This window comes from Euprymna scolopes, chromosome 36, assembly GCF_053919585.1.
Source record: "Euprymna scolopes isolate OS-2025 chromosome 36, ASM5391958v1, whole genome shotgun sequence".
Classification (NCBI taxonomy): Eukaryota; Metazoa; Mollusca; class Cephalopoda; order Sepiida; family Sepiolidae; genus Euprymna; species Euprymna scolopes.
Window position 1 is genome coordinate 66,891,584 of NC_136517.1, and position 25,697 is coordinate 66,917,280.

A 25,697-nucleotide genomic window follows, 5' to 3' on the forward strand; every position below is an offset into this window, starting at 1 on the left:
GAGAAAAGTGGAATGTATTAGTTTGCAGTGTGTCTTGGGTTCAAGACTTGGCAGGGGATGCAGCCATGTACTGTTTCTTCCACTAATTTGTCTATTCCTGGGAACAATGCCTTGGTGTGCTTGATGGGCTATGTTAACTGTCCTTTTCCTTAAATTAGAAAGGATTGCAAGATGGTGTCCTCAAAGAATTAGACCGCTATGCACTGATAGTTCATCATTAAATGGAAAAAAAAATTCTTGACAGCTGAGGGTCATTCCATCATCCATCTACAACTGCAGCCTTCACTTTTTTTTTTGTAACAGGGAGTCATCCTTTATAGCATGTTTAACTTCAGGAGTGATAGATTTGGGTATGGTGTTTTGAACCACATATCTTATGTAGGTTTCTGCTGCATTGTTTTTTATGGTAACTAGTGGCGACTGAGATAGTCAGCAGGGCTCAGATCATCTTTCCTAGGCTGTAGATCAAACTATTAAGTCATGAGATGCAGACACCAGTGCTCAATCCTGGTTGTTGTTGGTTTGAGGCTTTTCATGATCGCAATAAATGATCTGTATTTAGTGATGAACTTTTCGCCATCTAAATAGAGTTGAAAATGTTCGGCTGCATAAACAACAGCTAACATCTCTCTTTCAGTCTGAGAATAATCATTGCTGTTCTACATCTATAACGGCACAACTGGCAGAGCATATTGCTTTCCGATTTTGTGAAAAGAAAGAAACTGCTTTTATATACATTAAAATTAACCAGCCACCTTTTTTCTTATTACATTATGTGCTCAAGGTCAGAAGAGAGAAAATCAGAGATATCTTGGTGAAGTGTTGCCATACATGTTTGTGTTGTCTGCATAAATGTCTACAAATGATCTAAGAATGCGATTTGGGGGTCATTGAGGATCAGGAAGAGAGTTAGACGCCAAGAGGAACCATGTGGGACACCAACATTGATGCTATGAGCTTCTGATTTCTGCCCATCGATTGCTACTCTTATAAACCTATCGGAGAGAAAGCATTTAATAACTGAGAAGGTATGTCTCGCTATTCTTTAGTTGGAAATCTTGTGAAGTAGACCTTTGTCATACACTATCAAACATTTGTTGGCCACTGCTCTGAAATAGCATACATAAATTATCTTAAATGCTTCCAGTCCACATGTAAACACAAAAACTGTTTTTGGATACATGTTCCATTTTTTAACAAATTACTTTGGTTTAGAAGGATTTCTTCATAGTATTTTCCTACAAATTTTCATAATCATTCTATTGTGGTGGGGGAAATCTTAATTTGATACAAAAAATGGTGTATGATCAGCCGATTTCATTTTTAACTATTTTTGATATACATATTGAATTTTTAAATTTTTATTTATTTTTTTTTGACATTCTTAATTTACCAACCACTTTATAAAACAATAATTACAATTTTATGCAACTAACATAGGAAATACATTTTCTTAGATGCCACTCTCAAATAACCCACATAGAATCTGTTAAATGTTTCCAGTTCTCATATACACACAAACACAAAACAAGGTTCCAGGTGAATTTTCTGGTGGTATGTTCATGCAAACAATTTTTACATGATCAATTAATAAAAAGAAACTTAGCAATTCAAAAAGAATATTTAATAATACATTTATATCTCCTTGGGCAACAGCATCCTTTTATATCCTTGAGCAATGGCAAGAATGTGTCTTGCTAGTATAAAAATAAGGAGTGACATTCAGTTCTCACAAGTTCTTTAAAAAAAAAATGAATCTAAAGTTGAAAATAGGGTTTATTCTACAATACAGACAATACATTTACTGCGATAAAAAGAAAATTTGTAAATGTGTGCATGGAAGACACAAATGTTAAATTTTAACTCAATACTTTCTGCCTTGATAATAGATGAATAAAAAACAAAGAATAAAAATTAACAGACTAATGCTGATAACTTTGACAAACAACCAGTAAAATTAAATTTTACTTGAATGCTATGCTAATGTATAATTTTTTAACATAAAATTTAAACTGACAGTATTCAGCGTAGATTAATCTCGAAACATATTTGGAACGGACTGGATGAAATCAATTGACTCATGGAAGGTGTCAATATGGCCTCAGTCAGTGCAGAAATTTTAATAAGGAAATTTAAATCAGAATTTCTTGACATTTTTAGTATTAATATGCTCGAAGGCAAAAGACATTCGAATCAATAAGAAAATAAATAATGCATAGCTAATTTTTACAGTAAAAATTAGTTTGTCTAAATTTTGATTGTCTTTGAAAGATAACGCACCAAAGTTTTTCTAAAAAAGAAAAAAAATGTATTGTGTTAAAAAAAAAAAATTCAGTACAAAATGTTGGGGAAAAAAAAAATCACATTTTGTTTGAATTTCAAGTCCGAATAAATTAACTTTAAAAATCTCTGAAAAAAAAAGCTAAGTTTTCTTATATTTCAACAATAATTAGTAAATTAAACTCAAAAGATACCGAATTTAAAAAATGTATATACTTTTTATCACACAAAAATGCATAAGTAACTAAAAAAGCAATTTACGGTATGAAAAAAAAGTTCTATTGAAAATGTAAACACGAATGATGCTGATTTTCACCAAACTACGGATTACAATAAGTGTAATAATTTCATTTAATTATTTAATTTTTTTTTGTTTTTGTTGTAATAAAACAGGAAAAGCTTATTTAATTAGAAGATTTATGAATGTACACAGGCAGCAAAAAGAAAGTCCGCACTTGTAATTTTTTCAAAAACTGCAAATTTAAGCTAAATTTAATGTAACTGTAAACAAACTATACCTCATTTGATTGGCCTTTTATTCTTCTATAATTTTACCTGTTCATGTTTGACTTTTAATTGAAATCTTCTAGTGTTCACGTCAATTTTAAAAAATAACTTTAAATTGAGGAGGTAAAAAGAAAGTCTGCACAATGAAAAATTATTTAAATGTAACTTTAGGACATTAATGCAACAGGAACACAATGAAGTAGTTAATATTTAGTAGTATAGACCTTCTGCAATTTGACAGCCTGCAATCTTTTTGGAATTCCTTGAATTAGACTGCAGCTATTGAGACATTATGTTGAACAAAGATGGCGGTGAAGAAGCAGTGCAGTCCCGATACTGAGTGTGAAGTAATTGCCAGTAACAAAGATGGCGGCAAAGAATCAAATGCAGTTTGTGACGTAGACAATTGCAAACTGATTGAATCCAAAATTCAACAATTTTTATAGGAACTTTGGAAGCTTTTCATTGTTTGGTTATAACTTATCGTCAAAATCATTGGTGTCATACCCCCCATTAGAAATCAAAAACATTTAACACACCCCCTTTTTTGATATAATGAAAAAATCCTTTTGGATTCAATTTGCTTTGACTTGAGAAAAGGAAAAAAATAAATAAATAAAATAAAAATAAATGAATAAATAAAATTTTTTTTGTTGTTTTGGAGAATTTGTCTTTATTCTCATTGGTCAAAAAGAAACTTTCTTTTTTTTTTTTTTTTGTAAATCCCATTTTATTTATTTATTTTTTTGATAAATAATACACTTTTCAAATATATATATATATATACACACACACATACGCATATAAATATAATCCTATTCAAAAACATACACAAACACATAAATATACTTTTTTTTTTTTTTTTTTTTTTTTTTTTAAACAAAAACTGGAAACATTCTGTTAGGTATTAGTTGGTTAATTAGATAAAAATGGTTGCAGTTTAACGTCATGCCCGTGCCCGGGACAATTTACAATCTTTTTTGTGATTTTCACTGTTTATGCTTCTTGGGTTTCTGAAAAGAGATTTATTCATGATTAGATTCCAAAAAGTTCGGCCATAAAATGTTTTAATTTTATCTTTTTTATAGGTTTAGTGAAAATGTTGGCTATATTATTCTAAGACGTTACATAACTAAAAGTAATAGATTTTTTACTTATTTCATCCCTTATAAAATGATATCTGATTAATATGCTTCGACCTTTGATGAATCATAGAATTATTTGCTAATAAGATACTACTCTGGTTGTCACAATGAATTACTATAGGTTTTTTTTACTTAGATCTGGTTTTAAATTAGATTTTAGAAGGGTGTTCATAAAAATTGCCTCCTGTGTAGAATGGGTGAGGGCCACAAATTCTGCTTCACAAGTAGAAAGGGAAACAATTTGTTGTTTTTTAGTTTTCCAAGAGATTATAGGTCCAGTCTTTGACAGTCTAAAACCGTATCCTGTTATACTTTTTCTATCGTCAGAGTTACTCCAATCTGAAGATCTTAAATTTAGAGGATATTTTGACTTTTTAAATATTAAAGATTGTTCCTTGGTTCCTTTTAGATAACGAAGGATTTGTTTTGCACGATTAAGGTCCTTAAGTGTCGGTCTAAATAAGTTTTGAGATAGCTTTGTTATAGTGTAACATATATCAGGCCTAGTTGTGGTCGTCAAATAGATGAGGCTTCCAATCATTGCTCTGTATAATCGATCGTCTATTAATTTTGTTTCGGTCTCTATATTTTTTATATCCATCTCAACGGGAGTTGTATGCGGTTTGCAATCTTGAATTCCGAACTTGAGCAGAATTTTTTCAATGTACCATGATTGGTTCATTGTTATAGTTTCATTTACACAGGTAAATTTTATATTTATATTTTTATATACATGACAGTTGTCCAAGATCGGCCATTTTAAATTTTTTATTTAATTTATTCTTACCATCTTTTAAAGTGTTGTCACAGTTTGAAGCGAGTAATAAAGCAAAATCAACAATTTATTACTTATATTTTTGGTATACATGCACACGTCTACAGGACATTGCTTAAATTCTTGTTCTATTAAACAATTATGGAGTGTTAAATTGAGTATTTTGTCTTAGTCCATATAACGATTTATTCAGTTTGCATACAAAATTTTTATTTTTCGTTTTAAATCCCTCTGGAGGGTAAATATAGATTTCAGTCAATTGGAGCATTTAAATAAGCATTTTTTACCTCCATTTGATGTATTTTTTAGATTGTATTGAGCGGCAAATTGTAATAAAATTCTAATTGTCGTTAAATTTGTCATTGGTGAAAATGGGGCAAAATATTCCAGTCCAGAAATAAAAACACCCAGCGTGAAGAAATATTATCTTTTGGTTTTGCCACTATTTTGTATGTGTTATTTTCAGATAAAGCTTTCAATTCGGATATCATAGTTTTTTTTTCCATTCTTGGTGATTTTCTCATAACTTTCCGGTGCATTTTTCAACAAGTAACTGCGTAGACTTGTATCTTTTCAATTTTTAAGAAGTCTGGCCTTTTTCGCTCCCTTATCGGGTATCGACGTGTCTGGTTAATATTTTCGTCAGTAGTTCTATTGCAATTGCCATAATTATTAATATTTTCATTGTGATTGATTAAGATGCTAGGTAATATTTCCTCGCGTTTTTCATCCACTAGATCCTCATTTTTTAAATTTAATTTACCATTGAATTTACACATCTAACCTTTTTTATGGCATTTTGAGTTGGAAAGTAGATTAAATATGCTGGACTGTTTTTATTGTAACCTACGAAAGTACCTTTTTCACTTTTAATATTTAGTTTACTGGTATTTTCTATAAATGCAAAACAATCTGAACCAAATATATGCATTCAGTTCATTTTGGGTTTTACACCGCAAAACGCTTCATACTGTGTTTTGCCTAATCTTCTATTGAACAATCTATTTCTGATATATGTTGCTGCTATTAAAGTGTACATGCATAAACTATGCGCTAATTTTGATTCGATAAGTACACATCTTGTCATCTCAAAAAGGGTTTGCCATACCCTTTCAGCAGTGCCATTTTGGAAGGAGGAATACGGCGCAGATTTCTTGTGTTTAATACGGTGGTTAATTAATAGAAATTCAAAGTCTTTACTCGTAAATTCAGTCCCATTGTCTGAGCGAATACATTTTATCAAACCGTACGGGGCAATATCGGCTAAATATTTCTTAATGGCGAGGATAGTGTCGGATTTATTTTTTAGAAAATAAACTATGATTACATCGAAAAAATCATCAAAGTTCAAAACGTACCTTAGATTATTTCTCCCCATTGGACTGATCGGACCCGCCAAGTCACAGTGCACAAGTGAGAGAATTTTCGTGGCCTTTTTGTCTGGTGTTTTGCTTATATATTTTGTCATTTTCTCCTGTGCACAAACATTACAATTTGGGAGATCGTCTGAAGGTATTATTTTCATGCCTCCAACTACATTTGGTAATTTTTTAATATCATCTGTATTGCAGTGTCCTAGAATTTTATGCCAGGTTTCCAAGTCGTGACAGGCAGTTTTTGAGTGAACCATACTTTTTAAATAATATAGTCGGCCATTTTCTTTAATGTCAAATACAGTTCCATTGGGGTATATCAATTTTGACTTGTTTTGGCCAAACTTTATATTCGCGCCTTGTTTAATTGCAGTCTGCATGGAAAATATGTCTTGCTTAAATGTAGGTATGAACAGAGCATTTTTAGAATACAGTTACAGATTTTGCCTTATTTTTAGGGATATTCTAGCATCACCTCTTTTCAAGACAATATCATTTATTTAACTACCGTCAGCAAGTTCGACAAAATGACTTTGTGGATTAAAGTTTGAATCAAAATTAATAAAATCAGATTCCTTGATGATAACGTGTGCTGTAGCACCACAGTCTACAAGGAGATTTTTACCGTTTGTGGTATTGTCAAAGTTACATGTGAATAGAAATGTATGTTCTTCAAAATTCTCAACGTTTTTTATGGAGTCCATTTTTGAGCCTTTATATCGACATTGGAAACTTTTGTGTTTGGGTTGTCCACGATTATACCAGATAATTTTATTCTTTTGCTTGGGAAATTACTTTTGGGGAAAACATTGTGGTGAGATGCATAATTTGGTGGTGTCTGTTTCTGAGAAGCATTTTTGAACTTCATAAGTTATGGAGTTATTATTGTCTACGAGAATCCGATTAGTCTCTTCGTAACTGCACAATGCCACTTTAAATTCACTGAAATTTATGGGTTTGTCTTTTTGTGTTATAACAGTTGTAAATCTTTTAAAATCGGCTAGAAGTCCCTTGAGGGTCATTGATATCAACAGGCTATCGCTTATTTCACCTGAGGCATTGGCGTAATAGTTTCATCTTCATTCTGTTTTAGAGACATTAGTTCTGTATATAGATATAATTTTCGGTTTCCCTTCTGATAAGTAATGCTCTCTTAATATGTTCAATGCTTTCTCTCCATCAGCCAAGGCATCTCTTATAATCAGAGACAGACTTCTATCGTCTAAGCATTGAATCAGTTCTGTAAAAACACTCACATTCTTTTCGAGAAATTTGGGGTTGTTAGGATTCTCTGTTGAAGATTATATCACTTTGTGTAGTTTCCGGATACTTAGATAGCCCAGAAATTTTACCTGCCACAATTTGAATTTAGATTCCGCACCGTCAAAGAAAAGACAATGGCTGGGTGCATAACCTGTTAAGTGTTGAGACATTATGTTGAACAAAGATGGCGGTGAAGAAGCAGTGCAGTCCCGATACTGAGTGTGAAGTAATTGCCAGTAACAAAGATCGCGGCAAAGAATCAAATGCAGTTTGTGATGTAGACAATTGCAAACTGATTGAATCCAAAATTCAACAATTTCTATGGTAACTTTGGAAGCATTTCATTGGTTGGTTATGATAACTCGTGGTTATAAAAACAATCGTCAAAATCATTGGTGTCATACCCCCCTTAGGAGTCAAAAACATTTAACAGCAGCAATACTCCGGGGAAAGGGCATCCTACTTTTCTTTAATTTTTGTCCAAAATTCTTCCAAATTTGAAATTTTATCATTGTGTAGCTGTTGCTTGATGTAATGCCATACATTTTTCTGGAGATTGTGCAGGCCAATCCAAACACGGAATATCATGCTCTTCCAGGAACCTCTTGACATTGCCAGCTGTGTAAATGGAAACATTATCCTGCATGAAGATGGGATTATCATCCAAATTCTGACCAAAGTAGAGTACGAAATGCTCAGTCAACATATTAATGTACTTGGTCGAATTAATTTGACCTTGCAAGCGAACTATAGGCCCTGGACCATTGGGACTAATAATGCTCCACACCAAAACTGAACCTCCACCACCTTGCAGCGTTGAAACTGAGCACCTAGGATTAAATTCTTCATCTTTCCTCCAACGGACGTACTGCCTACTATCACTGCCTAGCATATTGAACTTGCTTTCATCGCTAAAAAGCACTTTTGATCAATATGAAGAGTCATGACCTTCATTGCATCTGACAAAGTCCAGACGGCGCTTTCTGTTCTTTACAAAAATCATTGGCTTGCATCTTGCAACATATCCTCGCAAATTAAATTCCTTTAATCTGTTCTTGACAGTAGAAAGAGAGCAATTTTTAACAAGATTGCACTGTTGTTGGATTTGGGGAGCCATTTCAAATCTGTTTCTTAGGCTGCAGATCTTGATAGCATTGTCTTCTCTGTTAGAAGTAACTCTAGTACGACAAGATTTAGGCGCATCACAAACACTGCTGGTGTTTTGGTGTGTTTGTAGAATCTTTCGTACCATTTTCTCATCACATTTCAATCTGCAGGCGATTTCTCGATTGGATAAACCAGAAAGTAGTAATACACACGGATGAAAAAAAACGCTTTGGATAATCACAGATTTCAAGGTAGTTCTACTAAAATAACCAAACCAAAGCACTTCAAGACTTCAAATTACTACTGTTGTTTCGGAAATGAATATACTTTCAAATGAATTAATAAATATGAATGTACATTATATATTAAGAGTTTAAAGCAAATAAAGTGATAAAAATGTGAACTTCATAAAATGGCGTTTTCGTTAAGGTTTTGTAATGACCCTCCTCCCTATTTTCTAAAGGCACATACCATGATTGTATGAAGAATTTCGTCATGAAATTTAGGAAACAATCAGAAGAGGTGTTAATCTTAATACTGTCAAGTGTCCAAAATATTTTTGACCATTTCTTTTTTTGTTGTGTTAAAAATAAGACTTTAATATGACGAGTATCGAATATTTTGAAAAAAAAATTCATCGGACACCTACTAGTAAGTAAATCATTCTTTTTACTATATCGATTAAAAGTATTATTCTGTGTTGAGTAGGACTGCGGTAATTGATAATAATTTAAAATAATTTAAAAGGACCTACCCGAAAAGTTTCTATTTCTCGAGTTTGGTCAAATTAAGTTAGCAGCAGGAGCAGCAGTTGTAGTATTAGTCATAGCACAGTATAAACAACACGTGTTCTTTAATTTTTATTCACGAACGAATTAAGAAAAACATGAAAATATGAATATAAATGTTCTGATATGTTAGAGCTATTTTGTTATCAGAATAACATTAGTTTAGAACTATTCAAGTTTTCAGAATGTATAATAAAAACAATTCCAACCAATTCGGCATTATGAATCCATTATTTCTCACATTTCTGGTCAAATTTAAAAACATGGTTAAAAAACAAAATAAACTTTTGTAGATATAAAGCTTGCATGCACTTTTATTCATTGCATTAGTTTTGAACAGCGAATTAAAACAATGTTTTACTGTGAACAGCCACAAATGTTTTTTCAAAATCAAAAGATGTATGAAAATCTTGTTTGTATTACTATACACATAGATTTGAAAAAGTTGTCAAAAAACAAATATATAACAAATAAATGTTATCAAAGGCAAGATAAGTTACTTTTCTACCTAACTGGATATGTTTTTAGTGTTTATATTTAATGTAACATGTTTATTCAGCTCGAAAAACAGTGTTTACCGATGTATTCGAAAATTTACAATGGCAGCCGACTCTCTTTGAAGCGGTAAGTTTGGGAAAATGAGTTATAAATAAAAAAACAGACAAAATACTGTTAGAAACTCGCTCAATATATGTTACTGTGACATAGACGGATATATATTCGGTGGGTTTTTAACAGTATTTTGTCTACTTTTTTATTTTTAACTCATTTTCCCAAACTTACCATGTGAAAGAGATAGTCGGCCGCCAGTTTTAACTTTCCAATACATCGGTAAGCACTGTATGTTTTTCGAGCTGAATAAACATGTTACATCAAATAAAAACACTAAAAACATATCCAGTTAGGTAGAAAAGTAACTTATAACATTTATTTGTTATGTATTTACTTTTGGATAACTTTTTCGAATCTGTGTACAGTAATATAAACTTTTTTTTTTTCTTCTACTTATCAAGCGAAAGGTATTTTTACAACCTGCTCTAGCGTAGTATAAACGGCCTATGGAATAAACACCTTCAACCTCGAAAATAGAAATCAACAAATTTATGGAATTTTCTTTGAAATTTCGTAATGCAGTTTCTTATTAAATTAAAACTAAATATAACATTTGCTGACTTATTTACCTGTCGAATACACACACACACACACATATATATATATATATATATATATATATACCTTTCTGTAAGATATTTATTTGAAATTAAACTTTTGTGAAACTAATCGTCCCCCCCCCCTCTAATATTGTTTTGTTGTTTTTGTTTGTCAAGTCTTCAGTATGTTCACAATTTTCCTTAGCCCTACAATTAATTCAAAGTCCGAATGGCAACCCTCCCAATATTCTCATTGCATAGAAACCCTCTTAAAACCACACATAATCATCTTAAAAAAATAAAACAAAAAAGCATACAGGATTTATCTCCCATAAAAAAAACAAAACAAAAAAAGTTAACTGCCCTAAAATGCTAGAATGACTTGTAATGGGGAATTATTTTACATTAAATTCTAAAAGAATTTGTTTATCTTTCATTAAAGTTTTTCATGACATTTCATACATAATTGCCTAAAAAGGTAGAATCACATTTTGGAGGGGTGGTCAGAAGGGGTTGGGTGGGGTTAAACAGAAGGTGTTAATCTACAATAATACCAAAGAAATATTGCAATATATTCATTTTTAAATGGTCCTATGTTTAGATTTAAGTTTTTTGTACATAAAGCACATTACAATTCAACTTTGAGTTCTCCAACTTCTTTTCTGTTTATGGATACATGGCATTTTTAAGGAATTGCAGATTATTTGGAAACCATGAAATTTTGGAGATTTTCAATCGTATATTCTGATTCCTTGTACAAAAATACACATGGTAAATTTCATTACTTAATCTTGTGTTTTAACAAAGATATAACATTTTTACTGAAAAAGTAGTGTAAAAAATGTGACGAAACACATGGTCTTAAAGAGGGAAAAATATCCAAACGTGTGAGGCACAAAAATAGTCATATCTTCCTTAATTTTAATCAGATTTTAAAAATTTAAAAAGATTCTTTCTTAGCTCATCAAGCTCTTTCTATGTATACCAATATTGAAATATTTCAAGCTATTTCAATTTTTTCATGTGTATTGTTACAGAAAGGTATCACTAAGAGAAAGTTGTGGCCTATATGGACTAAATGTTACATTGTATAACCTGAAACAACAATTACGATTAGAGATGTTTTGTTGCTTGTTGATGGATATTTTAAACTGATTTAGGAGCGATAATTTAAGCTGATTTTAAGCGAATTTGTTACTGCAGACTTTCTTTTTGCCTCTTCAATTTGAAGTTATTTTTTTAAATTGATGTGAACAATAGAATATTTCAATAAAAAGTCAAATATGAACAGGTAAAATTATAGAATAATAAAAGGCCAATCAAATGAGGTATAGTTTGTTTAAAGTTATATTACATTTAGCTTAAATTTGCAGTTTTTGAAAAAAAATACAAGTGTGGACTTTCTTTTTGCCGGCATTGTACACAAGTAAAAATTACTTTATTTTTCTATGAAGATTTTTCTAGTGATATCAGCATCACTGAAGAACAAGATATTGAAATATATGGGGCATCCCAAACTCACTAGGATCAAAGCCCTTATCAGGAGTTACATTTATTGGGTTGGTATCGATAAAGAAATCAAATAACTTTGTAGATGCTGTACAATGGTCTAAAAAAAAAAAAAAAAAAAAAAAAACACCAATAAAAATTGACTGATTGCTGGAAATAGATTTTGGTCCAAATTACATTGATTATGCACAACTAATGAATCAAAGTTATTCTCTTACTCTTTGACAATGTGCCAAGAAAAATTATCCTCTGGATGCTCAGATGTAAACTTGTTCCCATACAAGTAGAGAATGCAGTTTTCAAACTGCTACAAATGACCTCTGGAAATAATTGTAATAATACATCACTTAGTTAACTCCTGTTTATAATTGTCATTGATGAGCTGAGAGAAATTTGTAGAAGAGTCCTATGTGAGGTTTTGGATTCACATGATATTATGAACAGTTTGACAAGTGAGTACAGCATTTAACAGGTGCAAATCAGCATTTGAAAGTGACATTTTCAAGGTTAGTATGTCGAAGATGAAACCTCATATATCTGACACTGATTAGATGACACCTGTCCCACACAGCAAATATCCACACAGCATTTATAAGCTTAAAACTGACTCAAACTCTATCAATGACAGAATATGCAATAAGTGATGTCATAAAAGGTGCACCAACCTATCAGTGTTGTGTAGCAGATGCAGCTCATTTAATCTGAATCCCATGCAGAAATTGTTGCAGAAAAGTGACCCCAAAAGTACCGAGAACATAGAAAAAAACTGAAAACCAAGTTCACTTTCTTTTGAATGTAAAACTGTCCCATCTTACAGAAAAAGATGTTAAAATCTCAATGTTTTTTTTTCTTGTATACTAATTAAAAAAATAAAAACGAAAATTTGATTTTAAAAGATATATACAGATGTGCTTTTTTATGTATATATATCATGCTACAAGAATTAATGCTAATAGTGTAGCTTGAGTTGAAAAAAATTAAATATCAAGCAACACTGTTTTTTATTGTTTTGAATTTTATATTTTTATTTTACAGAGAAGAGAAAATCGAATTATTATCTGATGTTATGGATGAACTTGATGATACAAAGAGTCAATTGGGTAAAATTAAGACAGAAGTAAGTATCATGCTTCCATGTCTGCACACATCTATCTACATTGTCTAGATTTCTAATATAATTTCACTCCATGCAATAGATGTCTTAGTGGCCAAGTTTTACTTCCATGCAACATCCCGCTACATACACATTCTTGATTGACTCTCCCTTTGATCGAGAGTGGTAATGTTCTGCTGGTATGCAATAGCAGAAGTCCAAATTTTCAGTTTGGAAATGTAAAAGTGTAATAATTAAAAGTAAATGAAGTGTAAATGAGTCTTTGAAAAAATTGTATGTGTAAATCATAAGTAATGAAGAAATAAAACCAGATCCTTAAAAAGGTAATATTTTAAGAAACATTCTTCAATGAAATTGCAAAGATGTAAAAAAATTCATTGAAAAGTTCTTATAAAATTATTTGGAAATTACACAGCGTATTATGGCAATGCTACTAACAAGCTTCTTTTAAAATTTTCAATCAAATTCAATATTTCTTCAAAATTTATCAATACTTGAAAGCAAATATTACATTACTCATAGTAATGTGCAGCTGCCATATCAATTTAATATTTGTAAATGTCCGCTTCCAAAGTTGATGCAATACTGTAAGTGAAATATTAAGCATTTACAGAAACATGACATTTTAAACCTCAAAAAATAAAGGTGTATGGAAAAAAGTGAATCTGTTTAATTCAGCTCTTTATTTTATTACTGTTTTATTTTGTTAATGAAGACTGCATGAATTTGATGTGGATGTTGTTGAAATCAATGTTTTGTTTAGTTTAGTTAAATATGGTAACTGGATTATCAAGATTAAGATATATATATAAAAAAAAAGAAAAAATCGAGTTGTTTGCAATGCTAACCTGTTGAATTTAGTCTTCATTCGATTTCTACATTTATTCATTTGTAAAATAATGTGTGAAATGTCGTCGTCTTCAGCAACAGCCTAGCTCTGTAGTTCACAGCATGGAAACTGGGTACCTCGATGCCTCAGGCTGAAACACAAGAGACTCAAAAGTGGTTGGCCCTCAGATGTGCAGCATGCAGGCCCACAGGCATGTGGATATGCACTGCTGCCCACAAATCAGCCTTCAGCTATGGGTTCACTAGCAAAGGTAGATGGAACTCATCAGCCTTGGTCGGCCTTTCATCTAGAAGGAAAACTCCAACTTCAAACCTATCAAGTGCCTCGTGTGCTGGACAGTCTCAGCAATCTATGTTAAATATGCACTCGAAGCTTAGACTGTGTGATAATTTGTCGGCCTATGAAGAATTTTTAATATGCACATGCAAGTCATACTTTAAAAATTTGTCATTCTATAGAAATTTATAGCAGTCTCGGCTATCAAGTGCCTGGTGTGCTGGACAGTCTTTCCACGATGGGGCAGACGAGGCTCCTTTAATCATGTAGAAGGAAAACTTTGATATAAAACCTGCAGCTGAAATAACTACCAGTCATCTTGCTTCTGCTTGTCACTGGATCATTGTTTTTAAAGCCCAGAAAGTGGTGTAAGTGTGGTACAAGCTTACATCACTGCTAATGATGTACAGATGTTTCAACTCTGCAGCTGTTGAAGCTGTCCTTTCAAAGTCCTATGGTGTTGGAAGAGTGGCGATGTGCGCAGACTTAACAGGTGCAAAGTCACAAATCTACATGTAGTCGGCAGGAGTCTTATCTTAACATCGCTATCTTGTCTTCATTGACAGAGATAACTTTCAGTGGAGACTTCTCTGGCTGAGCAGTCCTGTTCAGAGAGAACACTGCTCACCTATCTCTTGTAAGAAGATGCTAAAAAAGGTGCATTAAAGATTGCCTATCAACTTAAGCTAGTCAGCATTACAACTGACGGCTGTTCACTCACGCAGGAACAAAAATATGAGAAATAATAGCAAAGTGTATTCTAAAATGCACTATAAATTAAACACTGCCTGTTGGAAAGTCAAGACTTCTCTTGGATATTGACAAATCAAGACGTTCAGAACAAAAAACAGCTTTAGTGACTAGAGAACTTGAGAAACTGAATATTGTTATAGCTGCTCTATCAGAGACTAGCCTCCCTGAGGAAAACCATTTGATTGAGGTAGGCTCAGGATGCTCTATATTCTGGGTTGGAAAGCCAAAGGGCAAACGTCGCAATGGCGAGGTGGGTTCACAATAAGATCAGTTCTAGTGGACAAGATTAAAAAACCCTCTGCTGTGACTGGTTGAATCATGAAACTTAGAATTCCACTTTCATGCAGTCAATTCCTCTATATTTTCTCCATCTATGCTCCAACCATGCAAACAACAAAGAAGTCATCCTGGCTTTCTACAGAGCATTCAGTGACGCACCATCATCGGTTCCTAACAATGAAAAGCTTATAATTCTAGGTGACTTCAATGCTTGTGTTGAAGGACTGGGAGACATGGGATGCTCTGGGGTGTCACGGGACTGGCAAAATTAATAGTGGTGGTTATTGTTGCTGGAATTTTGTTCTGAGCAGTCATTGGTACTCTGCAATACTTTCATCAGAAAGATGTGACTGCAGTCATGGAGGCAGGCTGCCAAGGGTGGCATGTGCGATGCTCAGAACTTGAAACCTGACCGATAGGACACTAAAAGGCGACAAATGATCAGGTTTGATCGAATCTTAATTTGCATATCAATTTACATAGACACTGGAATGAGGGAATATAAGGCCAGCAGTCAAGATGTCGGCAGTTGAGTTCTGGAGAACCGGGACTGAACGGGCTTAGGGTTGAGAATGCTCGAATGCTGCCAAGAATCCAGTCTAGATTTTTTTCTATTAGAAACTATTTCGGCTTTAAATATAAAGTCGATGCAGCTGAGATGAAAATGGGAAATTTTAAATGATTCGCATCGAATCTGGAAAATTAAGTCTTGTTGATTATTGAAATATTATTGAATATTGGAATACGATTTGGTTGAATGGTAAGCGCGCATTCAGAAATCACCATGAAAAATTCGTCAGTCTGTTGATAATTTTATATACGTATTCAAAAGCCGGATTTTGTGAAAATTTGATGCTATGGAAAAGTTAAATATGCATTTGAAGCTTAGACTTTGTGATAATTTATTGGTCCATGAAGAATTTTTTTTAATATGCACATGCAAGTCATACTTTGAAAATTTGTCATTCTATAGAAATTTGAATGGCAATTAGTGCTGGACTCTGAAATTCGGTTGCATTTGAAAGGAAAAAAAAATTGCTGTTAAACGAAAGTTATTTTATGTAAGTACAGTTCGAGTCATATTTTATTTTGTGTTTGAAAAAGTCATCACTGTTAAAAGAACTTAAAATGTGATTCGGACGACTTGTATGTATTAAAAAGTTGTTTTTCAATGCAGAATTTAAAATAAAACCCTGTTGTGCTGACAAGGAAAAAAATCTTGTTTAAAAATGACACCTTTCTTTTAATGGAAGTACAATTTGAGTCAGATTTGTTTTTGAAGAAAAAGTCGTTGCTGTTAAAAGAACTTAAAATGTGTGTTGTTTTTCAATGCAGAATTTAAAATGAAATCCTGTTGTGCCAAAAAGGAAAAAAAAGGTGTCGTTTTTGAGCGAAAGTTCTTTTGGTGAGAGTACAATTCGAGTCATTTTTTTTTTGCTTTTGAAAAAAAAAAAAAGTTGTCACTATTAAAAGAACTTACTGTAATCCCTTACAGGACAACTCAGATGCACAGGCTAGGGGGGTTGAGATGCAGCTGTAGCCGATACCTGTGATGTCACCAGTGTTTTTGTCTAGTGGTTGAATTCGTCTCCGTCGCTGTCATCCGTTCTCTGGTTTGGCTTTTGAATCAGCTTCCAAACGGTCACCTGGGCTATCTGAGAAATATATTGCATTCAACAAGTTTGTTTTCAAATAAAGAAAAAGTCAAAGCTTAATTGGCTTTTCTTAATGTAGAATTGATTATTGCCTTCGATCTTACAAATGATAGTTACACGCTGGCCTAATCATGCAAGCACTGGGGGGGGGGCAGTTTCTTTCCTTTTTTCCAAGCACTTAGTTTTCTCTATCGTCAGTATACAGGGAAGGATCAGAGACACGCGTATTGGAGACGTGTCGTCCTAGCGCGTGGCAACAAGTCTCTCACATCCCCTCCTCACCTCCTTTTATCAATATCGGCTAGCTGTAACCCTCCACCCCACCTCTCTAAATATGCCCACAAGTGGAGAGTGGCGGTCAACCAATCAGCGGCCACGTCTTTGTTCGGTGGGGGGGGGGGCAGTAAGGGCCTGCCGAACCCTGACCGCTTGGTCGTGATGAGAAAGAAAATAATAAAAAGCAACCTTTACATTTATTGAAGCAAAGAAAAAAAGGAAGGAAGAGATTTTCCTCTTCTATCTTCTCTCCACCCACCCCTCTCTCAACACGTCAGTAAGGAGATAACGTCCACTCACCAGGAATACGAGCCGTCATGTCTAATAAACGCAATGTCTTTGCCACACGTGCCGGCCCGGGTGGTCTATCAGCACACGAGTCCATCTGTTAATTTTCGGAATTATTTTTATAACTTCATTCTGGCGTAGACACACGTTTTAGTATCCATTCCCGGGGAGGGGGGATCATTTTGATTATCCATCAAGAAACAGACGTATTCTGTGTAAAACAACATCAAACCATCATCATCATTAGAGTCCAGCCCTGCGAATTCGCCTGAATTCGTGTCAATGGGCCACCCAGACTGTTCTTGAATCAACTAGCAAGGTTTCCCGGCATCGCCTGGTCCCCCATGGGGTCACATTACAATGCGATTCAATCAACTTGTACGTAAAAGTCGTTTTTTAAATGAGAAATTTAAAAATTAAATTCCGTGTGTCTTGCCGGTTGTTTGGGAGCTAGCTGTGTCTAGCCGGGTATCGTGGGCCAGTTGCATCTGGCGGTGTATCTTGGGGCCAGATACGATAACAATAAGACTAAGTCAGATGAGTTGCACCTGGCAGAAGTGGAAGCAAATGTTCCCGAAGAAGCCCCACTTCTAAGGAGTACCCGACAAAGACAGATACTACCTCCCTGCCCTGTTTGTGATCATGAGATCAGGGAGGAGTGTAACTGCAGTCACGGAGGCTGCCTGCCAAGGGTGGCATGTGCGACACTCAGAACTCGAAACCCGAATGATAGGACACGAAAAGGCGACAAATGATCAGGTTCGATTGCATCTTAATTTGCATATTGATGAGGCTAGACAATGATGGAATATAAGGCAGGCAATGAAGATGTCGGCAGTTGAGTTCTGGAGAACCAGACTGAACGAGCTAAAAGTTGAGAATGTTCAAATGCTGCCGAGAGTCCAGTCCATATTTTTTTCTATTAGCACAAAACTACTTGGATGCATCCCAGATCCAAGCAGTCATCTAATTGATTTTATCACTTGCAAACGCGATCTTGCAGATACCTCCAATGTTAGTTATGCATCGTGCTGAGTATGAGTCGGATCATAGGTTGGTTTGAGGAAAATTCAAGCTGCGAATATGCAAGAATGTATGCATGGCAGGAGTTCGGGTTTCTAAATTCATTTATATTGACAAGCTAAAGAACCTGGAGTCACTGGTTCTGTTGAGTATGCATTCTCAAGTTGTGATGTAGGTGTCCTAGACACTTCAGGACATTTGAAAAGGTTTTTAACATTAGTATTCAATGCAAAATCCAGAGTGTTCCAAGATCTGATCATGGAACTTCTTTATGCAGATGATGCAGACTTTCTCGATCACACTGAATATGACATGCAGTGATTATTTTGGGTGCCTTTTCATGAGACTGTGATGCATTCGGGCTCAAAATCAGCTTGTAGAAAACTGATATTCACACCTCCCCCTGGAGAGAAGTACATTTAACCAAACATATTGGTTAATAGTACAAGATTTGAAGTGGTGGATGTCTTTGTCTACCTTAGTGTATTATCCAGAGATGGCTCTTTGGATGCCGAGATATACACCCACATTTAAAAGGCTTCTGTTGCATTTGGGAAACTGGAGAAGAGGGTGTGGGGACTCACTATTAAGACCAAGGTGGATGTGTATATGGTGTGTGTTGTCACAGTGCTTCTAATATGTTGCAGAAACATGGACAACCCACCAGAGACACGTTAAGGTTCTAGAACATTTCCATCTTAAGTGTCTGAGAAGAATTTTGAATATCAAGTGGCAAATGCGTAAACCAAACACATGAGTACTAGACAAAGCACTGTGCACGAGCTGTGAAATCATGGTTACCACTGTGCAATTGTGCTGGGCTGGTCACATTGTACACATCAGTAATGATCGTCTACTGAGGAGCCTATTCTATGGAGAAACTGCATGTGGTAAGTGTCCACAACATAAGTCCTGAAAGGTGCTACAAAGATAGCCTCAAAAACATTCTGAAGGATACAGATATTGATACCGAAACCTAGGAAGAAACTGCAGTTTAACGTGATGCTTAACAGAAATGGGTAAAAAATGGGTGTGATTCTCTACAGGTTAAGAGGGTGGAACGTGCTAAGGTGAAAAGGGCATTTTGGAGGGTAAGTTCTGAAATTTTTGCCAGGTAATCATGCAAATTGGATCTGTGAAATGTATGGTCTCGTTATCCTTACAAAGGCAAGGTATGAGACCAAGCTAAAGTTTCACAATCGTCATTAAATGTTCGACAGCAACCTCATAGCACAGTGCATGTAATATGCAGTCAGGTATGCAGTTCTACATCTGTACTGAGAAGGCACATGGTGCACAAAGACAATATTCCTCATCCAGATCCAATAAACCCTGTCAAAACATTGAACTTGGTTTGTCATGTCATCGTCCTGTAAGTCAGCCTTAAAGTAACCTGAGGATATAAAAGAGGATACTTAATACAGTACATGAATCTTTTTACAACAATCATCTGTTAAGATGCTTCAATATGCATATATATATATATATATATATATATATATATATATATGGGCTATTCCATGCCAAATCATCCAGGCCATTTCACCACCCCCCTCAGAATTTTTTATCCTTTTGACACCTGTAAGATATATATAAATTATGATGAACCGCCAAATTTCAGACCCAGCAATCGATGGGAACACTGTTTTTGAGCCCAGCCAAAATAGCATGAAAAAGGACTGTCATGATGTGTCGTGACGGGACTACCCATCGTTACAAAATTGTAAATTCTTTGAAAAGTATTTACTTTCTAGCCTAGAAAATTGCACCTAGTAGGGTTTTTTGACCAATGAATCCAAAAATCAACCTTAGAAAGACATGGCAGTTCATCTTGTGGGATGTTTTGCCTATTTATATGCAGAGACAGCTTCCGTGGGAAGACCCAAAAGGGCATATCTTTTGGGGTCACGAAAAGACAACTCTACGGGTCAGAGATGATATCCGTTTTAATATTTAGAAAGCTAAAAGATAGAACTTTCAGAATATATATTGGTTCATATTTGGTATTTTATTCCTTCACATTGAAATTTAATGCTGAAAGTTGACAATTTTCAAAAAATCATACTTGAAAACGCTCAATTTTCATCTGATAGTAAAAACGAAACATATAAGGAAAGATAAAAGATGCAAGGGAGGTAATCCTAGATATAAAAAATGATACCATGAGTGATCCCCCCCCCTTTTAAACAGAAGGATCGGGTAATAATACGAATTCAAACACCAAGCAAAAAAGGAATATTAAAATAAACACGCATAAATCTATATATATATATATATATATAAAAGCGAAAATGTATGTATGTGTGTCTGCTAAAAACTTTTGATAGACAGAACAAAAAGTTCACAAACTTGGTCTCATATGAAACCCCATCCTTCGCTCAACAAATATTGAAAAATTGGCCAAAAACGTTAATTTTTTCACACTGAAATGAACACTTTTTTCTACAGGGGGGGGGGGGGGGCAGCAAAAACTGTCCTCATGACGAGATCGGTTCTACGCATGCATCAGACGTCATAACCTGATTTAGTTTAAATATTTTAAGAACTGACACAATTTCATGTGCGTCGTGTTAGCTCAGTTGGTTAGTGTTGTCATTATCTAAAGGTTTAGGGTTCGAATCGTGGTGTGAGATGTCTTTTTTCTTTTTTCTTCAATTTTTTAAATTTTAATATTGAAGCAGGGTTATTTAAGCCATTTTTCATGTAACGTTTGTTTTTCTGGGGTTTTTTTTTGTTTTTTTTACTTTGCTTATTTTTAGATTTTCATTAACACCCCCCCCCACCACCGACCGACCACACCCAAAATCACCAGGGAAGCCACCGATTTTTTTTAAATTTTAATATTGAAACAGGCTTATTTAAGCCATTTTTTTTTTTTTTTTTTCAGAAGTTCTAACGTTCGTTTTCTGTTTTCTTTTTTGTTTTTTTTTATTTTTACATTTAACATCGTTCATTTGCCGTACGTTAGTTTTTTTGTGTTTTTTTTTTTTTTTTTTGATGTTTTGATTATATAAGGATATACTTTTTGTTGTAAAAATTTAATGGATAAACATCTGAAGAAGTTGGTGGGGGCAGGATATTTTTATGGACACATAAATCGTAAAATTGCTTACCCACTAATGAAAGAGCGGTAATGGAAAAAATCCAGGAAATAAACAAAGGTTATAAAAAAGGAAACGTGAGTCTTTGAATCTTCAACAAAATTTTGCACACACATTGTCTGAGCAGAGCTGGGCTGATGACCCACCAGACTACTCATCAGCGCCAGTGGGCCACAAAGCAGTCTTGTGTTGCCAGATCTAACCTGTGTCAACTGCAGGCAGACATACAAAATAGCAGGTGGTTTGAAGCGACATTTGATTATACGTAGAAGTGACCATCAAGAATGTGCTGCTAGTGGCACACGTCTGCACAATGTGTGCCAAAGAATGCCAGAGTTTGGCAGGGCTTAAAAGCCACCTTCGTGTGACCAATCACTGATTTGTTTTTTGTGTTTCTGTATATCTTTTTTTTTTTTTTTTTGTGCTATATCAAGTAATGGCAATGTTTGAAAACGAATTTGCTGCCATCATATATATATATATTTAAAGGAGATTAGAACAATAGTCTAAGGAACAGAGTGTATTTTAATGTAATAGTAAAATTACTAGTTTAATTAAAATACAGGGAAAGAAAAAGTGCTCGTAATTTAGATATATAATAAGCTCGATAGGTAAATATCCTAGAGCTAATTTAATAGTACAAAAATTAATAAGCTACAAAATACAATTATACAAAATATAGCAGACTGTAACTGTAGAAGAAAAAATAAATGTCCCCTACAAGGCTCATGTAAAATGAAAAATGTAATCTATAGCTGCACAGTATCAAAAACCCCAAATCTACATGAATCTATTAACAGCCATAACTCAGCCACCAGATTAAATAATGAACCCAACTTTAACCAATCTACCAATCAATTACAAACCAACCCACCATATACTAATCCAGCACCAGACCTAACGGAAAATAATCACAATAAACAAGAGGCAATATATTTTGGTTCCACATCTGGCCTAATAAAAAATAGAATTTCAACGCACAAATATTCTTTTAAAAATAACGCTCTTTCAAACCAAACTACTCTATCCAAGTATATTTGGCAACTCAAGAATAACAATATTTCTTTCAAGTTGAAATCGCAAGTAATTGAATCTTGCAAACCATATAAACCAGGAGATAAATTAAGTGCACTATGTACAAAAGAGACCCTAAAAATTTTGAAATATGAAGATATAAAAAATACAACAACCCTATTAAATTCAAGAGAGGAACTAATCTTCACATGCAGTCATAAACGTTGGTTTTAATTTAATAAATATAAACCACCTTAAATCATTAAAAATTACTTATTAGTAAAAATAGATTATAATATTTTTTTATTATTCTGTAATAAATTAAGTTAGACTAATTATCTCCCTTGCATTCTTTAATTAAAGAAATATGACTAATTATCCCCCTTGCATTATTTAATTATACAAATAACATTATCCTCCCCTTTCTTTCGAATTTTAAATCTTGACGTTCTTTAATCAAAAGTATGTTAACGGATATAAAATATTCCACAAGCGTTCCTTTCGAAAATTTATCATTTCATAAGCTGAAGAGCTATAACAAGCATCTATATGAGTACTTTGACCATAGTTACTGATTTCAAAAGGCAAAAAAGTAAAAGGTAAATATTTGTATGTATATTTTTATGTATATATATATGTGTGTATTTTTATATATATATATATATATATATATATATATATATATATATACATATACATATATATATATATATATATATACATATATCTATATTTTTATAAAGTAATAGGGTTCGTGTGTTTCTGTCTGTGTGTACAGCTCTCCATCATCAACGAAATATAAAGGAGGTAAGAGGGTAGATCTCTCCTGGTAGAGAAACATTAGAACCCATTTTAGGATGTTTCTGTTATAGGAGACATTAGAATCTATGCCTAATTTCTTTATATACTAGTCTACAAACCACCCCCATATCGAATGACTTATGCTCATTTGCATATCACATTATATTAAATCTCTTTAACTAATTACCTCGACCTTATTACATATTGGAAATATTCTAATCATTTCAACTGTACTATTTACAAAATCTATTTAACATTTAATTATTTAATATATTTTCATTTAATTTTATATTCGATTTATTTCACTTTACGTATATTATCAAAACAATTCATTGGCGAGCAAAGCTTTATGTTTTGGGATTGTATTGAAAATGTAATGGAAATTTCAATTTCGTTCCGTTTTAATCTTTTATATTTTACTTGCCAATATAATTGAAAGAATACAATTCAACTATCGTAATTTTATATAAATAAACAAAAACAAATATTTTAAAATAAAACTTTATTAAAAAAGAAATAATTTTATTTTTAAATGAAAAAAATCAATTTAGTAAAATAATTGTATTAAACACCCCCAGCCTTGTCAGCAAACCTGTAAACCTATAAAAGTTAACATTTCGAATGTAAACAGTGATTTTTCGATTTTGTTAGCGCTTGCCGCAATTAAAGACAATTAAAACGGAACTAACTTTATTTCCATTCTATTTTTTAAACAACCCCGAAAACATAACGCTCTCTTCCAGTTATAGCCAATGTTTTTTTAATTAAATAAAACAGGTCAAAATAAAGAGATAAGCGCATTTTCTTTTACATTTTTCTTACAACCATTGTCATTTTTAACCAACTGCAGGATATCGTTACTTTTGTGGGGTTGTTTTGAAAATGGCACGGAGATTATAATTTCGTTCCAATTTAATCTTTCTGGTCGAGCCTATTTCGAAAGCCTGTCTTATCATAGATTTGAACTACAAATAATTTATTACATTTTGATTATTACTATCTTAAGACTTAAAGCTTATATTTATTTCATTTTTCTATTTATATATTGAATTAGTTATTTCCAGTCTTATTTAAACTTAGCGCTTTCTTTAAACCGGATGAACCTTTTATAAAAATATGAGTTTAACGTAAAGAACACGAACAAGGTTTTATTCAACTGAATTTCTTCCAGTTTACTAACAAAATATATAAATTTAAAAGAGATATAATAATAAAATAAAAAGGTTATGTAATTTAAAAGAAATACACGTACTCACAAAAGCAGAACTTTTTTTACACATTTTTTTCTTTAAAACCATAACAATGAGACTAACAATTACCTAGATCTTAGTAATTATTTGTTTTAATAGAACTGTTTTAATTGTACTGTTTACTTAGTTAACCTAAGTTGGTATTACATTTATTTTACATTCACTTTTTTTTTTTAATTATTACTTTTAGATTGTGACGTTTACACCCGGAAGTAATGAGTCACACGTAGGTTGCTTTTATTCATTCCTTTTGGTCAATATCAAAGTGTAGTATCTGTTCTTCAGATGCTGCACTTCATTTTCTTGTTCTCTTTCGGTGGAGGAGAAATCCTTCACGACTGAGACAATTTTTATTTTTGTACCTTTTCTCCACGTTAAAAAACGACCCTGGTGTCTAACTCTGTCCCGTGGGGAGGCATAGTAAATAGGTACAATATAATTGTTTATAATTTTACTATTCAGAAATATTATTTATAGTTCGTCCATTTCAGTTAGTATACATTTCCTTTACGCTTAATTAATTTACAATCATTAATATCGTTAAACAATTCCGTTTAAAACCGAAATTATGCCACCCAAACGAAGTAGAAACGAAAGTGAGGAAGAAAGAATGGAAAGATTGGAAGCTAATAGACTAAGAGTTGCTGCAATTCGCTCCAATGAAAACAATTCAGATAGAGAAAGACGTCTAGAACTTAACAGGATACGTCAAAGAGAAAGGAGAGCAAGACTGTCAGATTTGGAAAGAGAAACCCAACGTGAAGCTGACAGAACTAGACATGCTGTAAGGCGGTTAAATTCATCACAAGATGAAATTCAAGAAAGGCAAAGATATGCACTGGAAAGAGAAGCAATATTACGATCGAATGAATTATATGAGGTAAGTAGACGTACACAAGGTGAGTTGAGAGTGGCTCAACGACATCAGAATGAATTGGAAACCCAACGAAGCTTTCGCCTATACCAAGGGCAACAACGAGAGGCTGCATGGAGAGAGAGTATGACTTTGCCCCAGCAATTGACAGAAAACGAGGCAGCTAGACAACGAATGACTGCTTTGAGACACCATGAAATAGAACACTGCAATAGAAAAGGATTGCTCTACAACAAAAATGACTC

The 25,697-nt window shown here is 33.4% G+C and overlaps 1 protein-coding gene across 1 annotated transcript in view; it reads left to right on the forward strand.

Moving 5' to 3' along the window:
- Positions 1–13,838, forward strand: part of LOC145260564 (protein Daple-like) — a 291,687-nt gene extending 277,849 nt beyond the window's left edge. Inside the window, exon 8 of the mRNA XM_080118819.1 lies at positions 12,934–13,838. Coding sequence (XP_079974945.1) covers positions 12,934–13,063 — 130 coding nt within the window. The 3' untranslated portion in view covers positions 13,064–13,838. The remainder of the gene's footprint in view (positions 1–12,933) is intronic.
- Positions 13,839–25,697: the final 11,859 nt, after the last annotated feature.